General features: G+C 47.1%; 2 protein-coding genes across 3 annotated transcripts in view; one reads left to right on the forward strand and one right to left on the reverse strand.

The window, feature by feature from the left end:
* The window catches only part of GATB (glutamyl-tRNA amidotransferase subunit B), a 91,503-nt gene extending 85,406 nt beyond the window's left edge, over positions 1-6,097 (forward strand). The window contains exon 14 of one of the 2 annotated variants that reach the window (XR_009701130.1): positions 5,933-6,097. The gene's annotated coding sequence lies outside the window, so the exon portion shown is untranslated. Of the gene's footprint in view, positions 1-3,227; positions 3,254-5,932 lie in introns of those variants that run through there. The other variant, XR_009701131.1, reaches the window with a different exon arrangement.
* FHIP1A (FHF complex subunit HOOK interacting protein 1A) overlaps positions 1-22,159 on the reverse strand; it is a 262,975-nt gene that overhangs the window by 3,530 nt on the left and 237,286 nt on the right. The window contains exons 9-12 of the mRNA XM_061192540.1: positions 14,953-15,143; positions 10,210-11,352; positions 3,506-3,684; positions 3,099-3,237 (exon numbers count right to left, since the gene is read on the reverse strand). Of these exons, the coding sequence (XP_061048523.1) occupies positions 3,099-3,237; positions 3,506-3,684; positions 10,210-11,352; positions 14,953-15,143 (1,652 nt within the window). The remainder of the gene's footprint in view (positions 1-3,098; positions 3,238-3,505; positions 3,685-10,209; positions 11,353-14,952; positions 15,144-22,159) is intronic.

The raw sequence follows: 22,159 nt of genomic DNA on the forward strand, positions 1-22,159 counted from the left end.
AGAGACCAATAGTCTCAAGAGTGGCAATGTGACAGGGGCACAGGAAGTCCACCTGGACTTCTACTTCTGTTGGAAGCGTTAGGAGGCTGGTTTCACCAGGGCCTGGGTGATGGAGCAGCTCAGGCTGCGGGCGCCCCTCGTAAAAGGGCCCAGGGCACGGGTGCAGCACCCGGAGGGGAGGCAGGGAGGAGGGAAGTATAAGTAAACGTCAGAACCGGGAGTGGTTTCCTGAAATGTTGCCCTGGGTCTGAAAAGCCACAACAAAGGGTTTTCAAGATACTACTGGGAAGACTTGAGAAGTTAGGAGAGAAATCCGTTACCCCTCACCTCCCTGTCAGCGGCATCAGACAAGGTGCACAGCACACGGACATGGACACCCCAGTATGTGGCCTCTTACAGGATTCTAATCACTCATTGCTCTGTGTCCCGGTGAGAATAGGGCTCCTAGATTCATCTCATTTATAGGCAATCACATCACACGCGAGGCTTCAGCTTTGTACAAGGGGACGGAGACCTTCGTCATTCTGTGAGTTGAGAGATTTTTGAAGTTGAGGGGAGGGTGTCACTTTGCTAACCTCAACGAAGTTAGGAGGTTAATCTGAAAAATTCCATCAAACAGAAGCCTTCTCTCCCGAGAGTAGCTTCCTACAAGTCAGTGTCCCCTGAGAGTCACAGACCTTGGAAATCATCCACCACAGCTGCCTAATTGACAACCTTACGCAGTGGGAACAAGATCCCCCTGGGCATGTATCTGGCAGCCGCCACCATCAGTCTGAGGCCAGGACAGAGCACAAGGCATGCTCACCCGTGTAAGTCAAGTGTAAGTCAAGGAGGCTGGTCAGGGTGTGTAGGCACCCGAGCTTAGTGATCCTGGCTGAACACCCGGGCCTCTAACTTCAGCTTCCTTCTATGCAAATGAAGCTAACAGTACCTTTCTTGCCCACCGCACAGTGCTGTTTGAAAAGTAAAACTGTCTGGGAAAGCACTTTACAAACTGCAAGATACAAATGAAGACCAAGCCCAGAGTGCAGTGTGGGGAGACTCAAGTCACCTTCTGTCTGGAAGACTGCAAGAACTGCCATAATCTCTTGCAGCTCTTCCCATCAAGAGGTGGGGGTCTGCTCCACTCCTGCACCTGGGCTGACCCAGTGGCTTGGCCAACAGAATACAGCAGAATCGACCCGGTGGAGTCCTGAGCTGGTGCCTCAAGAGACTGCGTGTGCTCCTTCTCTCACTCTTGCAACCCTACAGCCATGAAGCTGCCAAACCAGGGCTAACCTGCTGGATGACGAGAAACACGGACCCCCATCACCACGGCCAGCAGCCACCCCTGTGAGCCGGGCCATCCCAGATGCCCAGCCGCCCGCTGATGGCAGCCCCCAAGAGAGTCCTGCCTGCATCAGCCACGCCCGCCCGGACCAGCAGATCACCCGGGCAACCACACAGACTCACGAGCACATGTGATGGCTTTGTCTTGAGCCCCTGAGCTTTTGTGGTGGTCTGTTATGCGCAAAAGCTAACTGAGGCACCGTCTCTCGCAGGGTGAGTCACGCAGCGTGCCCCCTGCTCAGGAGGGACAAGCCAACAGGCCGACTGTCCACGGGGCTAGGAGAGGCCACGTGGGGCCCGCAGGCCACCTTCCCACAGGCGTGGGCACTCCTCCCTTCCAGAGATGGCCCGCCTGCTCTCATTCAGGGCCAAGGCTAGAAGCTGCCCCTCATTTCAGCACTGGCACAGGGCCCCCCTTTCTTTCAAAGTGTGCCTTGCGGTGTCCTAATGCCCTTCACACCCCGAGTCCTACAGCCAGAAAGGACTCGAGAGATGGAAGACAAACCCTTCACTTAAGAGTCGAGGAGGGATTTGCCTGGTGGTGCAGTGGTTAAGAATCCGCCTGCCAATGCAGGGGACACGGGTTCGAGCCCTGGTCCGGGAAGATCCCACATGCCATGGAGCAACTAAGCCCATGCGTCACAGCTACTGAAGCCCGCGCGCCTGGAGCCCGTGCTCTGCGACAAGAGAAGCCGCCGAATGAGAAGCCCGCGCACTGCAACGAAGGGTAGCCCCCCGCTCGATGCAACTAGAGGAAGTCCGCGCACAGCAGTGAAGACCCAATGCAGCCAAAAATAAATAAATTAAAATTAAAAAAAAAAGTCGAGGAGCACGAGGCCCAGTGAGGCCTAGTGACCGAGCTCAAACAGCTACACAGAGGCAAGGTCATGCCTTCACAGGGCTGGGGTTTTTTCAGCTTCCCTCAAAGGTTTAACACTGCCCTGAGTTACATTTCTGCCTCTCACTCCAAATCGTGTTCCCAATCACATGCTTTAGCCCCGGACCAAGAGCCCTGCTCTCTCCACTGTTCACCTGCCACAAAGAAGCCTGGCTTGTCCAGGGGAGATGAGCGAAAGCCAGCGCAATGTGGGCCGTTCCCTGGCCTGCCGTCTCACCAAGGCTGAGGCCACAGCTCAGGAGACAGGTGGCGTCAAACCTGCGCCAGCAGAGCCCACCCGAGGCCAGGCAACCCTCTCCCCAGGCCTGGCCACCGGCAGGGCCCTCAGGCTCCGGTCAGCAGCCACCCCATCCTCCCCGCCCACTTGGCCAGGCCTCCTGAGCCGATGGAAGGCGCTCTCAGGAGGGCTAAGGTGTGCATAAACTTTACTTCTCTTGCTCCAAGGGAATGGTTTTTACCTTCCAGAGCCCTAAAGCACATTCATTTGGGGCCCGAGAGTATCTGAAAACATAATAAAGAGAACGGATGCCCTCCTTAGGGTAGGACCGGCCAAAATCTGGCTCAGGGTGTGCACATAATGCTTCCTTCTGGCCCACAAGTGCTAAGTTATTTATTCTAGCAGCTGTCCCCACCTCACTCCTGCCCTACACTACTCTCGGTTAGCAAAACAAATGCCCCGCTAGACCCTCCAAACTGGGACTGGGCCGGGTGCGGGCAGGGTAGACTTTCCTTTGGGTTTAAGGATGCTCAGAGGAGGCTCCTCCCTGCTGCTTAAAAAAGGAAATCTATTTAGATGCTTTCAGGGTCCAGGAGCTGAGGCAGCACCTGTGACTCCAGGTTGGGAAGCTGGGGCAAGGGAGGAGCGGCTGACCTTTGGTGGGTGCCTCAGGGCTCGGGTCGGACAGGTCCACGCGGAAGAGCAGGTACTGCTGGGCTTGGATGAGGAGGCCCGGGAAGTCCGTCTCCACAGAGGCCAACTGCTCAATCTTGTTCTTCACAGACGCGAGGACCTGTCAAAACCAGCGCTAATGACGCGAACGCTTCAGCACAGAGTTGCACCCTGCGTCATCAGGACATCTGTCAGGCAGAGGCCCCGCCGCAGGAACGACAGGGCTTTAACTGCCTGGGTCTTCTGGGGAGGGCCCTCTCGAAACATCAAACCAAACGAAGCCTCTAAAGCTTCGCAGTTTGTCTAGAAAAATCAACACAACCAGCGTAACAGGTAACAGAAGGGGCAGGAGAGCAAATGAATGAGAACGGGGCGGGGCGGGGTGGTACCTGGTAGAGGGAGCGCACGCTGGGCTGGAAGACCATATTGGTGTTGAGCAGGAAGGAGCGCAAGAGGGGCTGCGGGTAGCTGGCCAGCTGCGTGACGATGCCGATGAGCAGCAAATTCACGTGCAGCGAGTTCTCCAGCATGTTCTCCAGCTTGGACAGGACCACACTGATGAACGGGCCTGTGGAAGGACACGAGGCTTCAGGGCCGGTTGGGGGCACGGGCCACCTCTCCCAAAAACCGAGGAGCCGCCGGAGCCACCCCAGGGCCACCGGGTGCGAAACAAATTCAGACAAGTGCAGCCGACGCAGGCAGGTCGCCTCCTGCCTCAAAACCAAACCACAAAACACACCACCGCCACAAAAAGAAAGCAGAAACATGGGCGTGGTAGCTAGTATTTTGACTCCCAGAGCAGTTTTAATACTTTGAAAATTATCATAGACCTTTAAAAAAACCAGATGACCAATAATTTAATTTTTAAAATCAAAATATACTTTTCATACTATTTCTGTATCTCCTGGGGCTGCCAGTGCTCAAAAACATGGCATTCATCATCCCGTGATGCTGCGTGCTGTAGGGCGTCATGCAAACATTAGAGGCCATCAAAAGTTTTAGTAACAAAAAAATCTTCGTGTCGTTAAAGAATAGCAAACACATACAACTATGTTTACCAAACAGCAGCACTGTGAACGGGGGACTGTCTATCCCCCAAAAGCACCTGAGAAACACTCTGTCTTGTCAGTGTCACAATGTGGAAGAACCAAAAGAAAAGAAGATGAGAGGTAAAGGTGGGCTTGGCTGTAATTTTAGAGCCATGCTTTAATTTTCAGGGGGAGGTGGGGGTGAGAGAGAGGGAAGGGACTCAGTTTGGGGAGCTGGAGTTTGGTGTGTCCTAGGTTCCTTAAACAAGAAAATCCCTATCACTATAAAAGCAGTTTGTAAAAAAACAATAGGCAAAAAGAAACTGTGACTAATCTGGGTCACTAGAAAAATAATATGCTTTCTGTTTGAGTTCACTGAAGACAGGGAAAATCCAGACAATAAATCTGGCATTAATAAAACTACTTGAAGATGTTTTCCATTTTCACCATAAAAGTGGTCCATTAAACAAAATCAATGAGAAATTTCTATTTCCCCCAGTGGAGCTATTGATGATGTCACTAAACGATGGCATATTTATGACAAAAGCACATAACCCTTGATAAATAAATATGCCTTATGAAGATTCCACCAACATTAATATGAGTTTAACAAAAACATACTTCATCACAAGATGCTTCATTCAGAAGCCTTGGTAGCGGAAGAGGGTAAACCCTTTGTAAGAAAGCAGAAGCTGTCTGTGAGAAATGGGAACAGCAAACCACACCGGCAAGTAACAGGATAATGGCAATATTCCCGGTGCCACAAGCACAGAGGATGTCTTCTAAGGGGCCTCGGAACTCAGAAGAGACACTTTCCCTTTGTGTGTTGAGATTAGCCCCAACTTCCCCATCCTTGGGGGTGGGGGGCAGAGCTCCTGAGTCACTTTCCATGACACAGGAGGTCAATGAATTCTTTGAATAGAGAGCCCTTGCTTACAAAACTGGGAGAGTTTGCCAAACACATTCAGAAACTCTGGACTGGAACCCCATTTTGAAAGCAACTTGATGGGGTTCCATCAAGAACCCCGAAAATGTCACCGGTAGCTCTTCTTAATTCCAGTCTTCCAGGCAGACAGGGGAAGGCTGCCGCTGTCCTCACTCCTCCATCCCAGACCCGGGCTTTCCCTGCAGTCCCTGAGGCTCAGCATCTATTTCCTTCCAGAGGAGCAGAGACAGGTGAATCAGGTGATACTTGGGTGGGAAGAGTCTCCTATAAAACCTGTCTCCTTAGTGGAGCCCTCAGCTTCTCTGCCATAGGCCCAGACTAGAGCTGGCCTCACCTGGCCATCCTACAAACACGAAAGCTGCACGGTGCAGTGGCAGGGGAGAGAGTCTACAGTCCATCACTACTAAGAGGGAGGAAAAACCCCAGCCTGCCCCGCGCCCCGTGAGAGTCAGGGTCATCACTGTCTCACTTGAACGACAGAATATTAGGTCAAGGTCAGCAGACTGTCATTGTAATCCACTAACAACATTAATTACAGCTTCTTAGGCGTGTGCAGTAAGGAACATATATTAAACACTTTCAAGTTCCTGTTTTATTCTTAGTTGCTTTCCAGCACTTAAAAAAAAACCTCCTTAGCAAAATGCAGTTGCTAGGGGAAACTGGCAAGCAGCTGAAAACGAGAAAACTCAGCTACAATTCAGAAAGCCACAGGTGGGGGGGAGCGGGGATGGAGGGTGTATTTTTTCACCTTTTCTTCCAGGAAGACAGATAAATTCCGCACCCATAAAATACTGAATTTTCAGAACAACTAATACTATGCCGTTTCCTTCTCTCCCCTCAAGCCCTCTTTTCCCTGCCTCAGTGGCCCCCCACCCCGGCTCCCAGACTCCAAGGGGAGTTGCCATCACTCTGCGCCTCAGCTCTGCGGAGTCCACCCTGGAACGTCTCCCAAACGCGCACCGCCGCCACCTCCCCTGCCAGAACTGCCTGACGCCAGAGCTCCTCATTTCTTGTCTGGACTTCAGCAACGGTTTTTCTATTTTAATAAAGACTAAAATGATTAAAAATGTTTCTGCTTCAAGCAGTATAGGAATATAAAATAAAGAACAGGCCTCCTCCCTGGAGGCAACCCATGTTAACAGATCCAAGTGTATTCTTCCAGAAATGTTTCACATATGTAATAAGTACTAATAACTGAATTATCATTCAAAACATTTATTAATCACTTATTATGTGCCAGGCAGTGTTCTAAGCACTCTTAAAGTATCAACTTAAATATTCACAGAAACCCTACAAAGTGTGCTTATTATTTATCCACATTTAAAGATGACCAGAATGCCAAGTGCACAGTTAGTAAATGGAGTCACAATTTTAATTCAGACCATCTGTTTCCAGTGCCAGGACTCTTAACCAACACACTATCTTGCCTCCCAGGGTGTGTGTGTGTGTGTGTGTGTGTGTGTGTGTGTGTGTGTATCTCCTGGTATTTTTTTTAAAAACAAATGATAAAATGACAACACTGTCTGTACACTGTTCAGCCCCTTGCTTTTCCACTGCACAATATCTCCCAGAGACCGTCCCACATCAGCACACACAGAACTGTCTCATTCATTCACAAGATACTTTGTTGCCATGGGTGTTGCATTAGCAAAACAGTCCCCTACTGGTGGACATATAGGTTATTTCTAGTCTTTTTCTATTATAAACAACATTGCAGTGAACATCTTTGTGTACACATCTCAGCATGTCCATGTGAGCACAGCTGTGAAAATGTTCCTAGAAACATTATTACTGGTGCATTCCAAATCCTGATACGATGACAAGTCTCTTACTTTGATCTTCCTGGCACCAACCTCTCCTCACCCCAGTGCTCTCTCCCCACTCTCCAAGGCTGGCCTTTCCAAACACTGATCTGGTCACATCACTCGCCAACTCTGATAATTCCAGGGCATCTTCAGTGCCAGGAGCACAAGGCCCCCATTCCTCAGCGTGGCCCGAAGGCCCTCCAGAGCCGGCACCAACCAATTTTGTGGCTTCCTCTCTGCCCCCCAAGACCCATGCCTTGTCACCCCCATGCGCTGTCCGGCTCCTTTTCTTTGCCTGTTGTTTCCTCTGACTGGACTGTCATTCTCAGCTCCTTTTACCCAGAAGCTTCTGTTCACTGTGCCCCTCCTCTGTGAAGCCTTTCCCACTCCCCACACTGGGCTCCCATAGGATTTGGATACAATGACTAATAACACATTTCTCACTAAGAGAGTATAGTTCTTTGTTGATGTCTCCTCTGAAAGTCTACAAATCCCTTCATTTTTGTGTCCTTAGTACCTAGCACAGAACCTGCCAACTATTAGGGGATCAATAAAAGATTGCTGACTTCATGAATAAATAAAATTAATTAGATAAATGAAATGGAATGCTTTGATTTTGCTGAGAAGCAAATTCATTTCAGCGGAAATCAGGATTCCATGGAGAGAGGGAAGTTAAGCCAAATGCTGCAGAACAAACTCAGAAGTTTGGACACTACAAAGTTCACAAACGTGGAAAGAGAAGCTGTGTACAAGTTTCAAAGGAGGAAACAGGCAACGTTTTAGTTAAAATTACCTATATGTATCCAAATCTCAGGTTATGTTTTGGCGGTGTTCAGATGTATCATATTCAAAATATTGATGTTATTTTATAAGTGGTGTATTAGCTTTTTTTTTTCTTTTTTTTTCGCCCTAAGCTATACTTTTTTCCCTCAATTTACATATTGCCCAGGGATGAAGCTCCTTTGTAAGAATAGGCTGGCATTCTAAAGAACAATCTTCATTAGCAGTGGGTAGTCCTGATGTCTTGGAGAACACTGCAGACAAAGCTAGGATTCCTGCTGGGGGAGAGTAAATGGGGCAGCCCTAGGGCAGAGTTGGGACTGAGCTAGGCTACTCTGCCCTCTTCCTCCCACCAAGCTCTCCCCCGGCCCCCTCCCCTCCCTCTCCCCCGCCCCCTCCCCTCCCTCTCCCCTTATCAACTGGGAAGAGCCAGATTATCTAATCCTTTTTACTTATGATTGACTGATTGAATTTTAATTAAAACACATTCACACTGAAATGTTATCTCCGCTAGAACCTCAAGCCTTTTAATTGTGGAATTAAAAGCTTTCTCCCTGTTTAAATAAATTTTCAGGCATCCATAAACAGAGGACTAAAAGTTGGAGGAGGGCGGAAGAGCTCCTTGAGATCACGTTAAGCCTACCTGGCTGGACCCGAAGATGCTGTGACTTCGTGTATTTTGGGTGATCCAAGGAGGTGGGAGCATGATCTCCGCCCACCGAGCTGCCCCCTGCTGGCCGGGGAAGGACAAGCCTCAGCTGAGGCTGCCAGAGGCTGCCTGTGATAACAGTAATGACACGGCCCACCACCCGAGCCCAGGATCACATTTGCTCCTCCCAGAGTTAGGGCACCAAGGCCACACGGCTGGAAGCGCCAGAGCCAGGAGTCCCCACAGGTGTGACTGCAAGGCCAGTCCGTCCCGCTGAGATGTCTGCTCCTTAGGACCCTCTCCTCTAACTGAACACCATTCAGGGGCCCCACCCCAGCTATCCCTGAGCCTGAGGACCCCTCCTCTGTACCAGGTCCCTCTGTACCACGATGTGCAGATTCAGATTTTGTAACAGAGCAGGACCCTGTGGGGCCTTCCCAGGACAGACCCCCTCCCCCACCCCCTCCATGTCCTCCACCTGCCTCTTGCCTGTAGAAAAACTTTAGCCAAAGAATAAATTTAATCAGAGAAATGAGAAACTAAAAAAGCAAAGGAAAATAGTCAAGCAAGACAAAATAATAACAGTCTAGCCATGAAACAAAGTCAAGGCCCTTTAGTTCCTCCTCAAGGGCTGTAGATAATATTCTGAGCCATATCCTTTGAGCTGTTTTGTAGATACTGAAACCCTCACCAGGTGGAAGAAGATAACTACATGATGACCTGACTGTATCCCTGACATAAGCTGCCGCAATTCTAAGAACTGGCCTCAGAGAAATGGGAACAAACCGACCCTGGAACTGAAGACTAACTGTACTTAAAACAATCGAGATGACGATGCTGATCAGACCACTGCGTGACGAATTTCAAGAAGACTGTCAGAGCTGACTGTGCTGTTTCTGCAGGGAGCCCCCTCCCTCCGCCTATACACCCCTGAAGCTCCCCTTTAAAAGCTCTTGCCCCCTGATCGGCAGTGGGGAATGGGCTTTTGGGCACGAGTCCACCTTCTTCTCAGGTTGCCGGCCTCCTGAATAAAGCAATCTTTCTTTTCCTACCGACAAGTATTGGCTTTGAAGCAGCAAGCAGCCAAACCTGAGTTCAGTAACAATTTTACTTGGGTAATAATTTAATGATAATAATTCTATCATAATTCCTAACCTCAATTCACTTACCTGATACCCTATCCTACCCCTTTGCCTCATCCGTGATTTCTACCTGCTGTTAGGGGTTTATCACTGGAACACAGCCACTCTTTAGCACAGTGATGAGTTTATGTGGGTCTACTCTACTTATTTTTGGATGAAGATTTTGTGATTAACTGAAATGAGCTCCCAGGCCCAGGCAAAGGCACGACTAACCCCAATGGCCACTGCTGTGTGTACACAGCCACATTGATTCAAGGGGTATTCTGAGTACCTACTATGTGCCCTCTCCACTGTTCAGCACCAGGGATAGAGCAGAGAACAAGCAAACACCTGTGCCCTCAGGAAGCACACATGCCAGTGAGGGAAACTGTAATTTTTTTTTTAAATATACATAAAAACAAATGGTAAGGAGAAAAATAAATTAGGCTAGAGGAAATGAGGCTATTAAATAATGAGACTGGATTTCTTGTGTGGTTTAGTCAGTCCTACTACTTTATCAAAGGCATATCAAGGGAAGTTACTCAATGGCAAAATTCAACCTCTAATTTGCTGGGGGGAAAAAAAAAAAAAACGACAGAATAAGATAAAAATAAAACCACCCCTCCCTGCTCCTTACAAAAATATTCCACCCCTCTGGTAGGTAAACTGATAACGCTCCTTACCTGCACCTACCTCACGCTCCTGGTGCAATACGTACAAGCGCTTTCAAAAGCAGAAACCACAGAGCAATCTAAGAGCGTCACCTGTGAATGGGGTGCTCTGAGTCCTCGCGGGACGGTGACGGGCAAAGGCAGCCTCATCTCTCGCTCCAAACGGGGACGGCTGGGTCTCTGCGGCAGAAGCCTCAGCTACGAAAGGGTCAAAGTCATCCTCCTCCCCTTCTGCTTCCTTCTTCCCCTCCTCCTCTTCTCCTTTGCTCTCATCTTCCTCCTCTTCCGGCTCCTTTGTAAGAAGCAAGGGATCAGGTGAGGAGAAATTCTGCTCCATCAAGCCCTCGGTGCTGGAGTCCAGTTCTTTAATGATTTGGTCATACTGCGCAATGAAATCTTCACCCTCGGGGTTAGTCACTGTCAGGCGTGCGCCGTGCTCTGCCTCGGGGGCGGGGGCCGCTAACTCGGGGCTTGATTCTAGGGCGACTTCAGGCTCATTCTCTCCTCCTGGTTCCTTGGACACACCGTGAAACACGTCCGAATCGTCCCTACCATGTTCCTCCTCTGAATCTGTCTCTGGCTGAGGGCCGGGCAGGGGGCCGTTGCTCACGGGGGGACCCTGGACCTGGGTCTGGGCTTGGGTTGGGGGCCTCGCGGCGTCCTCCCGTGAACCGCTGCTGTCCTCAGCATCCTTCTCAGCACACAACCTGTACACCATCACGTCGTCCTGGAAGTCAGACTCTTCGATGTAGGCCCCTTTGAAGAGCAGGATGGCGTTCTTCTTCATCTCCTGGATGTGTCTGGGAGGATCCACGGGGGCCGGGGGGCCCGAGTTCTCTGCATCCTCATACGGCCCAGGGCAGCCCCCGCCCACCCCCGAGGAGATCCCGGCGTCGTAGCTGTCGTCCCACTCCAGCTCCGTGTGGGTCTTCTCCTTTCCGGGAGCCAGCTGGGGCCCCGTCGTCCCGAGGACCTGCTGCGGGAGCCTGAGCACAGGGTAGGTGGCACCGGGAGCCCTCTCCTCAGGCGGGCCCAGCAGAGCCGGGCAAAGCGCCTCGGGGTCGGGGGAGTCTCCATCGTATAGGGCGGACCACACGTGGCAATCCCTTATGCAGCGGAGGATGTTGGTGTGGGCCTCCCAGAGGTACTGCAGGTAGCTGATGTCCAAGGCTTTGCCGTACTCCACGATGCAGGCCGACGGCGAGAACGCCTCGGGGGGCGGCTGCTCTGAGGGCCCTGCCCCGGGAGACACAGAAGTCAGAACCGGGCGGGGGGACACAGTCAATGGATGGGAATGCAACTCATCGGGCTGCCAAGGCTTTGTCCCACCAGCTACTTTGGTTCTAAAAATTTCTGATTAAATGATTTCCAAACAATAAAAAAAAGTTAGATTTTAATAAGGAAAAATAAGAATAGAAACTCTATCCTCATAGAAGATACAAAACCAATCTGGCTGGTCAGATACTGGCCATCACCAACAGAAGTCTGTTACTTGGTATCAGTCTTTAGAGAAACGTGAGCTAATGAAGGCAACCTCTCAAGTTGTTGGGAGTGAGACAGGCTGGGACCTGGGGCCCTTTGCTGCAGTGCTGCAATGCTTGCACCTGGACACACCTCTCCTCAAGCAACTAAATACAAAGAGACTGTATGGGACTAAAACTAACTGCGTGCATGCGCAGTTGGGGCAAATTCTGGACCCAAAAGATTCAGAGACCAAAAAACCCAACTGCCACTTTTGAAGAGCCGGGAGCAAAAACAGGGTGTCGGGAGCAAAAGCAGGGTACTGCGCATGCCCCCTGCACACACCACCACCTAAGGGGTGGGCGAAACGCCTAAGCCAGCCCTCCTGCCTGACCCCTGGACACACCCCTACCGTCACCCCATAGAAGGAACCAGCTCGGCCCCCACTCAGGGAGCGAGCAAGCAAGGGAACCTGTTGTTTGCTCTCACTCCCCCACTGCTCCAGCAGGGGACCCAATAAAGCCTCGCCTGAATTTCTTGTCTGGCCTCTAGTCAACTTCTGTTGATTGGGGAAGGCCAAGAACCCTGGTCGGTAACAGGAGGATTAAGTTAGGTAATATATCCAATATGGTACCTGCCACTGAGTAGGCAATTAAAAAGATTTTTACTTTGACTCTAAAGTGGAAAGCCTATATAATCCATGAATTTGGGAAACAGATTTTCTCTAGAAAACCCTGGGTTTTTCGAAAAGCCTCTTCATTCATTCTGCCTTCCTGGGAATTATTGGGAATTATATGTACCAAATAGTGACTTAAGATAAAGTCATATTCACTCCCAAAATAGCCCTTTTAACCTAAGAATGATACCCTGACTACCTTTGATGTTAAAAGCTCTCAACCGCGTAACTGAAATAGGTATGAAAACATCTGCATTTAAGTTTACATTTTCCTTTAGGAAAAAAAAAAAAAGAACTCAGATAAGGGAAAACACAAACTCTACCATTTCTTAAACATCTACTACATGGCAGGTGCTTTCTCAGTGCTATCTAATTTAATCCTCACAACAACCCTACATGGAGATACTATTTTCTCCATTTACAGATGAAGAAATTTAGGCTCAGAGACAATGATCACCCAACGAGTCAGTGGCAGAGCCAGAAGTCAAGCAAAAGCTGTCTTACATCAACCTCTCTCCTTTTTTCGTTCGATGCCACACCTTTCAACCCTATTCATTGTCTAAATCTCTACCTGACTGGGCCACAAGTGAACCTTTAAGAATACACATTTTCACGTCGTTAGGGTGGACATAATCCATTTTTTACAGCTCTACTGTTAAAAGTTTACCTCTTATCCACTTTGACTACTGATAATATTTATTTAGCACTTACTATATACTAGGTAGTTTTCTAACAGCTTTGTATGTCCTACATCACTTATCCTTGGAATAACCCTTTGAGGAAAGCAGATGAGGAAAAAATCTTAGAAAGATCAAGTAGTTTGCCCAAGGAAGGAGCAGAGCCGAGAATCAGAATCCTAGCTCTTAACTACTGCACAAAAATCACATTATCTATCTACCCACCTACCTACCTGTGTAACCATCAGGGCACTTAGCCACCATAAGGCAACCTCAGAGAGAGGAGAGCGGAAAGAAATGGAATTTGGAATCAGAGAACCTACCGACTGTGTAACCTTAAATAAGTCAATCCCTCACTCGGAGTCTATTTCTTCATCTATAAAATGGGAATACTGTCTTCAGAGGATTAAATGTGATAACACAGGGAAAGAACGTGGCGAGTTGCAGGCACTCAACCATCATACGTTTAACTTGAAATTTGAATTCTGCAGAAAGGTCAGCCACAGACTCATTCTTAAAACAACTTTTTTAGTAAATAAAAAAGACATCAATTTTTAAATACGTGTTTAAAAATGACAATTGGGTAGGAAAATGTAAGATATGCATACTAGTTTACCTAACAGGAAAATATACTGAAAGTACAGCTTGTTACACTGCCACATAAAGTATTAATTTCCATGATACACTGTATCTTTATTTAAAAACTGAGAATCAGTAAGACAACCTTAAATTCTAAAAATTACATTTATACCAAATATGCTGACATTTTCTTAGTCAAGTAGCCCAGCTCTTAGACAGAATACTTTTTATCGAAGAGGACTACTGCTGGGCGGACAGAAGGACACTGTTGGGGGGAGATCAGAATATAGATGGAAACACAGAAGTCAGCATGAGGCCGGGACCATTTCCTAGCAGTCACAGGATAGGCAGACTCTCCTGAGCCGAAGCAGCCTTCTGACCACCAAAGACACACAAACGCCCCTTTGCTGCCTGCCAGAGGGAGAGCCGCGGTTGACACAGGGGGGCCATTTAAATCTTACTTGTACAAGATCAGCTGTGGCTGGCAAACACCACAGGGTACTGTGACTTCTGGGACCATAAGTATTTATGAAAAACCCCTCATGATGTCAATCAAATGAATCATATACTCTTGCCATATCAGACATTTCACATTTTAGAATGATATATCATTGGCAGTCAAAAGCATCCACAAATGGGTCCCTTTGGAAATTAACATAAGGGCTAATTCTGTCTTAGCTAGAGCCACCTCCACACCCTCAGCCCCATCTTGTTTAAAAAGACACGCGGGTACACTATTCATACTGGGCTCTGAGGATGGCGCTAGGAAGCCTAGTTAAAATAAAGGTCTGGGAACACTGAGTAGGTAAGAGCTGGGCACGTCAAGGAACGCTGATTACCAAATGTCCAGAACTCTTTACAAAGCAGAAAAGGACCCCCAGGTAGTCAGTCATAAAAGAAATGGGACTCACTGCATCACTCCCTGTCTACCTAGAGACAGACAAATCCAAGGAGAGATGGAATTTGGCATCCTTTTGTTGAAAGATTATCACTCGAGAGGTCCTCCCCTGACAGGCTGGGACCTGGGACCCTTCGCTGCAGCGCCTGGACCTGGACAAACATGTCTTCGGCTCCTCCAGCAACAGAATACAAAGAAACTATAAGGGGCTAAAAATAACTGCGTGCATTCACAGTTGGGGCAAACTGTGAACGACAAGATACAAAAAGGCCAAAACCCAACTGCCACTTCTGAGGTGTCAGGGGCAAAAGCAGGGCCCTGCACAGGATCCCTGGCCTGACCCACCAATTCGCACCCCCCCCTCACCCCACTTAAGGGACCAGCTCGCCCCACCTTGGGGAGCAAGCAAGGGAAGCTGTTTCTTGTTCTCCCTCCCTCGGGCTGTAACACGAGTCCCAATAAGGCCTTGCCTGAGTTTCTCACCTGGCCTCTCTTCAATTTCTATTGATTAAAGAATCAAGGACCCAGGTCGGTAACACTCCTACCTGGACTATCATGCGTGCACTTTGACCAGAGAATATAATCCCTCTCTTGGTTCCCAAGCGTCAGGGTGATCCCGCTGGAGCAGCAGACGGGGGTCAGGGCGAGCAGCTTGGCCGCAGAAACAGAGTAACAGTCTCTCTCCTTCACAGCCCACCTCTGACTCAGCATCATGTGATTGCAAGGGATCAGATACCTGGAAAGCCAAAAAGGGCCAGCGTTCAGTGTCTGCAGGTCCGTTCCCAGTCCGCCACCGCCTAAGCCACGATCGGGACCAGTCACAGCCGGGCTGGCTCATCCTCTCCCCACTCTCACCCCAGCCATCCTACCAGCCCCCAGGGCTCACTTCCGTGCTTAAAACTTGTCAAGGGCTTCTTTCTTCTCATGCGGATTTAAGGGCCTTCACAATTTAACCTCCACAAACTTCCCCATCTCTTAACGGATCCACTATCCCTCTGTGCCTCCGGGCCTTTGCACCTACCCTAACCGTCCCCTGCAATGTGCTTTCCCCTCCCCCTGCCTGACAAATGCCTTGTCATCCTGCAAAGTCTGGCTTCAGTGTCCTCTTCTCCGGGAAGGCTTCTGGGCTTCCTACTCCAAGATGGAACTACCCTCTCCCTCCACTGTGCTCACAGCCTTCTACTAAGGCACTATTACTAGAATCACAATCATTTCGGTGTCTGCCTTCTCAACATAATGTACTATCAGAGCAAGCACCTCCTTCAAGAGTTTTCTCTCATGATCCCGGAAACTCTGGCTCAGAGTGGGTACTGAATGACAGCAGTTGCACAAAAAGGCAAAGGACCCATCATGGTGCAAACCTCCTCTCGTATTCTCGCGGGTGATCACGAGAACATATTGTGCTACAGGTGTTCCATCCCCAGTTCCAAAGGGTGGGTGTGTGTAAGGCAGGGGGAGGATGTCCCCACCCCACCAAGCAATCAATGGTCCAGACATGAAGGTGTCCTTCAGTTCTGCTCAGGCCTGACGCTGTCTAGCCAGAGATGGCAGCGCACCCCACAGGTTAAGGGTTCGGTCCTACAAGGCTTCCCCTGACACCCCCAACACACACACACACTTCAGACGCCACTCACAAGTCCAGGCTGTCACCTGTGCTTCCGAGTAACCGGCTATACATCAGAGGTGTCAACGACCCCCCTCCTTGGGTTCGATTAATTTGCTAGAGCGGCTCACGGAACTCAGAGGCATTTTACTTACCAGGTCGCTGGTTTATTACGAAAGGCTATAACTCAGCGACAGCCAGATGCAGAGATGCACGGGGCAAGGGTGGGGAAAGGGCGGGGAGCTTCCATGCTCTCTCCAGGCTGCCTCTCTCCCAGCGTTCACCAACCCAGAGGCTCTCCAAACCCGACCATTGCGGGGCTTTATGGAGGTTTCATTATATAGTCATGGTTGACTGAATCACTGGCCATTAGCACTTAGTTCAACCCTCTCCCCTCCCTGGATATCAGGCGGGTGTGACTCAAAAGAAAAAGGACGAAGACCAAATATATATTTCTCCTTATAAATCACAACATTACAGTGGCCAAGGACTCACCGGGGAGCAATGGGCCCGGTTTCACACAAAACACTTTTGGGTGGTGAGCAAAGCATCTCAGGATCATTATGAACCTGGAGAGAAGAAAATCTGGGCAATCGTTTCTGACACACTTGGAGCATACCAGCGGGCTGTGTGGGTAGAATAAAGTGTGTTTAAATGGCTTCCTTTCCTAACAGGGAGATAGACCATACTGTTTATTTAAACAAAGATGGAACAAGTGGGATGGAGGCCTCACGGCCAGAGCCGAGTGTCCCACGTTTGTGCAGGAGCCAACTCCAGAGACCCCAAGCCCTTAGGCGAACAACCACAATCGTCAGTAAACCAGAATGTTTTTGTTTCTGTATGTAGCTTTTGAGAGAGAGGCAGTACAGAGGAAAACAAGCTATGATTAAGGATTCAGTGAAAAAGATAAAAGTACAACTTCCAGGGCATGTCTTGAGGCCAGTAAACATTAAGCCGTCTCCTGCAGCTCCTGTTGATCCAAAAGAGGAAAACCTATGTTTGCATTAATGACTGACCCACTGCAAGTGCCTGAGTCAAGGAGGAAAAGAGATTTAATTCTCTTCAGAGCAGTTTACACTTACGGTCTTAATAATGTTCATGGTATAAAATGACAAACTTGCCACTTAACCTTCTGTTCTCAAAAAATAAATCAAACCATGCCTCATTCAACCCAAACCTTAGCTAGGTGGCCAGGTAAGGGGGTCCCAGTCTCCCCTCCCTGCACTCATGGGCATACAACACACACACACACACACACACACACACACACACACACCCCTGAGCCTAAATCCCTCTCCCTAAGATCCAGACACACCCCGCATGTCTGATGTGGTGGCATCTATTTGCATAAGTTCGGTTGCATGGGAGTCAAAGTTTCTAAAAACAAAAAGGAAAGATTGGGGCGGGGCGGGGCAGGGGCAGTAGGGGAAAGAGGCCAGATCTGTTCTAATCCTTAGCCCAGCTTTGGGGACTTGTACCTGAGCCCTACTGCAGAAGAAATAGATCCTGTAGGTAGAAAATGAAGGAGCTCTTTTCACGAGGATCTCTGTGAGCAGAGATGCTTTGTTGACCAAGAGTGAGACAGAGGAGAGAGGCCTTCTCCCACCTGTCTGAAGCCAGCGCAGCTCTGGCCCCTAGAACACTCGAGGGGGCAGCGCTGTTCCAGCACCCGAGCGCCATCCCCGTCCCCGAGCACTCTCAGGAGGGGCGGGGACACGGCAGGGACAGAGGGGAGGCAGCACCAGCCAAAGGGGCTCAGCAGAGATGATGCTGCGGCAACTGTCTTGATCATGAACACACGTAAGGCCCCTCCCTTGGGACCCCCCAGAAGTGACAGCTGACGCTTTGCAGGGGGCCAAGGTCTTACATGAGGAGCAGGGGTAAGAGCCAGGAAAACCCATCCTGTGGTCGTTGATGTGAACGCTTCTGCTCTCACAGGCGAGTGAGGCTCAGGGAAATTCAGATTACACAGGATTTTTTTTTTTTTCATGGTTGAGAAAAAAATTTTATTTATACAGCATACATATAAGTTAAAAAGTGGCAGAATGTTAACAATTACTGAATCGAGATACAGAATACATGGGTGTTCATTATACTATTCATTCAAATTTTCTGCATATTAAAATATTTCATAATAAAAAACTGGAACATAATAAAATTAAAAGGGGCCTAAATGCAATGAGGTACCCAAGAACAGGTCCCTGAGACAAAAAAAATACATTAGTAGAAAAACTGGTGAAATCTGAATAAAGTCTGTACTATAGTTAATATTATTGTATTAATGGTAATTTCCTAGTAAATGTGCCATGGTTATATAAGATGTTAAGGGGAAGCTGGATAAAGGGAACTCCCTATACCACCTTTGCAAATTTTCTGTAAATCTAAAATCATTCCAAAATAAAAAGTTATTTTTAAAAGGGGGCAACCAGTATATAAAAGCTAGAAGTTTTCATTGATTTTTTTTTGACAGAATACATGAAATAGGACTACTTCTTAATAATGCTAGTCAATCAATAAGGAAAATAAGTGATCAGTAACACAAAACATCTGACTGTAGGTCTTCCAAGAAAGGAAAAAGGACTAACAAACAAGAATATAGTGCTTTACCATTTACAAATCTTTCACATACATTCCATTTGACCCTCACAACATTGCTGTGAGGTAGGCAGCACAGATATTATTCCCATTTAACAGATGAGGAAAGCGAATCTCAGAGCAATTCACTGATGTGCCCAAGGTTCTACAATTAGTAAATAATTTGTATTCATATCAGTCTTTGGCCTAAAAATTCAGCACCCCACCTCCCCTCATACTTGCCTACCTACTTCACAGGGATAACAAAGATAAAATGAATTCAAGGCTAGAAAAATACTTTGAGGGAAATAATTTTCCACGATATATGGCTCATTCCCCTTCTTGTCCCAGCTTGTGTGTGAACACAGAATTTTATATTGCCTCTGTTCTGTGTTCAGCTAAGCAACTAAGTAAGACAGGGGAACGGTGTGGTCCTCTTTAAAGTTATATAAATTACAATCAGGGTAACTGCTATTATAGCAAGTTGAAAAACAACACAGGAAGGCCAATGTGCAACTACACAGGATTTACTGTATCCTTATTTTCATCATTAATTATTTAAGAAATAAACTGCTTCAATGCTTTTATATACTGCAGGAACTCAATGACTGCTTACAGCTCAAACAAAGCATATTTCATGATTTAAGTTGATATATGTAGATTTCTACTCTTTGTTTGAAGTACTAAAACAAAATGGAACAGTGGATCAAACCTAATAAAGCTATTTATCAAATATCACCAGTGGGTAGCTTGAAATTATATTAGAATAAAGAGTTACTGGGAATTTGCAACTCTGCAAACACATGCTTTCAGTAGAAACTAAGAACTTTCTGCTGAGTAAATCAAATAAAGGGAGATCCCCCATAGGTTGAAGGAGGGGGTTCTATAAAATTGGAAAATGGAGAGTCAGTTCAAATGAATAACACCCCTGTATTCAAAGCAGTACTTCTACTACTGTGCCTTTAAAACAAAGGATTATCCCAGAGGGAAGAGTGGGAAAATTGTACACTGACCCTCTGTCTCTCCATCATTTACACAGAAAGATTAGAAACAGAATAAAGTCAGAAGCTCCCCAAACGTCAAACATCAAATACACCACCATGTATAAAACAGATAGCTAGTGGGAACCTGTGGTACAGCACAGGGAGCTCAGCTCGGTGCTCTGTGATGAGCTAGATGGGGGGGGAAGGGGGGCAGGGGGAGGTCGGTCCAAGAGAGAGGGGATATATGTATACATATAGCTGATTCACTTCATGTACAGCAGAACCTAACACAACATTGTAAAGCAATTATACTCCAATAATAAAGTGGCTGTCGCTAGCAGAAAAATCACTTAGGAATTTAGTACAGATGCCTGTCATCAAACTATCTTTTCATTTCAACTATATCTGCCTGGGGTGGGATTTTATTTAAATTCAGGAAGCAGTAAATATAATCAGAGACTAATAAATGGCTTTAGAGGCTCAGATTACTCAAAGCCATCCCAATACAGCAGGAAAAATATATTTCCCACATTGTCCTCCCTTTTTTCATTATTTCCCCAACCCTCTGCAACCCTGGGTCCATTTTCTATTTTATTGGATATTACTCATTAAAATAAATTACCATCACTTCCGAAACAATTCAGTGATAACCAATCAATAACAAAGGACACACGTTGCCTACTGCTACACTGACAATAAAGACAAACAAAACAAAGCAGTGAAGTATGATGAAGTAAGCAAGGTGCTTCTTAAGAGATGATGATAACCTCAGTAGTGTACCAACAGGCAAAAATCTTAAAAGCAACATTAGTGAATTTCAAAAAGCTCGTTTATTTTTCAGAGACATTCTGGCTGTGTTTCTCCTATTCATCTTACCCTAGACTGGCATTTTTTCTCCCCTCTCCTCCAGACACCCAATGCCCACGTAAGATGGGAATGCTCCTGAAGAGAACAACAGGCAGCTTCTCTTCGAGCAAAACAGCCTCTATCTGAACACAACAGGCGAAGCAGTTCATAAACCTGACAAATGACCAGCACTTCTGAAAGAAACACCCCAACCAGAATATTCAGAAATGGCATTCAGGGTATTAAGCAATTAAATGTTGCCTAAACTGGGAAGTGCCAAGAACATGCAGTTGATCTGTCACTTCACTGCTTGTCAGCATTTCCTGCCTGCCTTAGGCCTATCAGAGGTCACATCCCTGGAGGTGGGCAATTTCTCCTTGGTTTTCTGCTCCCTTAAATAGCCTCTCTTTTGGGGGACCTTATTTCAACTTACTTTTCTAATATTTTGCTAAAGGAAATAAACAGATCAGTTACAAATGGATTATCACTTTGAAATGTCAATAATTAAGAGTATTTAGGTTGCAACAAAAATTGATGCAGTTTATTTTTCATGGAACAAATAACTTCATTAAAAGGATTCACATAATCTTCACTGCTCTATTGCCTCTCAGATCTACAAGTTTATCATGTATATTCGAATGACTACAGTGGCAACAACAAAAAGGAAAGGTTGTAAATCTATTTATTAGGTCCCTTAAAGTTTAAATGACTAGAAAAATAAGGAATTTTCATTGTCCTTGCTTTTGGTACAGATTCTAAATCAGAAAAGACATTGTTTTCATTACAGTAACCCCCCACCCTTATCTGTGGAGGATACATTCCAAGACCCCCAGTGATGCCTGAAACCACTGGTAGTACTGAACCCTATATATATACTATGTTTTTTTCCTATACATACATACCTATGATAAAGTTTAATTTATAGATTAGGCTCAGTAAGAGATTAACAACAATAGCTAGTAATAAAATAGAACAACTATAATAATACACTGTAATAAAAGTTATGTGAATGTGGTCTCTCTGTCTCTCAAAATACCTTATTGTGCTGTACTCACCCTTCTTCTTGTGATGATGTGAGATGATAAAATGCCTATGGGATGAGATGAAGTGAGGTGAACAATGTAGGCCTTGTGACGCAGGCTGCTATCGACCTTCTAACATATAAAGTAGGACCATCAACTTAAGGTGATCCTGGATCACTGAGCCATTAGGATGTTGATGGCTGGATATCAGGGGCAGACGATGTCAATGGCTAGGGATCCTGGGTGGGACGGCGTGAGATTCCATCACAATACTCAGAACAGCGCACAATTTAGAACCTATGAACTGTTTATTTCTGGAATTTTCCATTTAATATTTTGGACCACAGTTGACCATGGGTAACTGAAACCTCAGAAAGTGAAACCGTGGGTAAGGGGGTTCTACTGTAGTTTAAAATGTATTTTCCAGAAAATTCCCCTCCCTTAAATTTGTGTAGTGCTTTACAGTGTTTCAAAACATTTTCACAGATATCACCACAGTTGATCCTCCCCAAAACCTTATGGGATAGCAAATTCCAAAACCAGAATAGGTCAAGGGGTCCTAACTGGATTCGTTACACCCTATCACTCCAGCCACCATTGTTCATAGCCTTGTTCTCATATCTTTAAATCTCCTTATGTCTTTCTGCTGCAAATTTAGTAGTAACTTCTTCAATCTATCTTGTAGTTCATTAATTCTCTCTTAATCTGTATCTTAAAAGCTATT

The sequence above is a fragment of the Eubalaena glacialis genome, chromosome 5 (assembly GCF_028564815.1).
Source record: "Eubalaena glacialis isolate mEubGla1 chromosome 5, mEubGla1.1.hap2.+ XY, whole genome shotgun sequence".
Classification (NCBI taxonomy): domain Eukaryota; kingdom Metazoa; phylum Chordata; class Mammalia; order Artiodactyla; family Balaenidae; genus Eubalaena; species Eubalaena glacialis.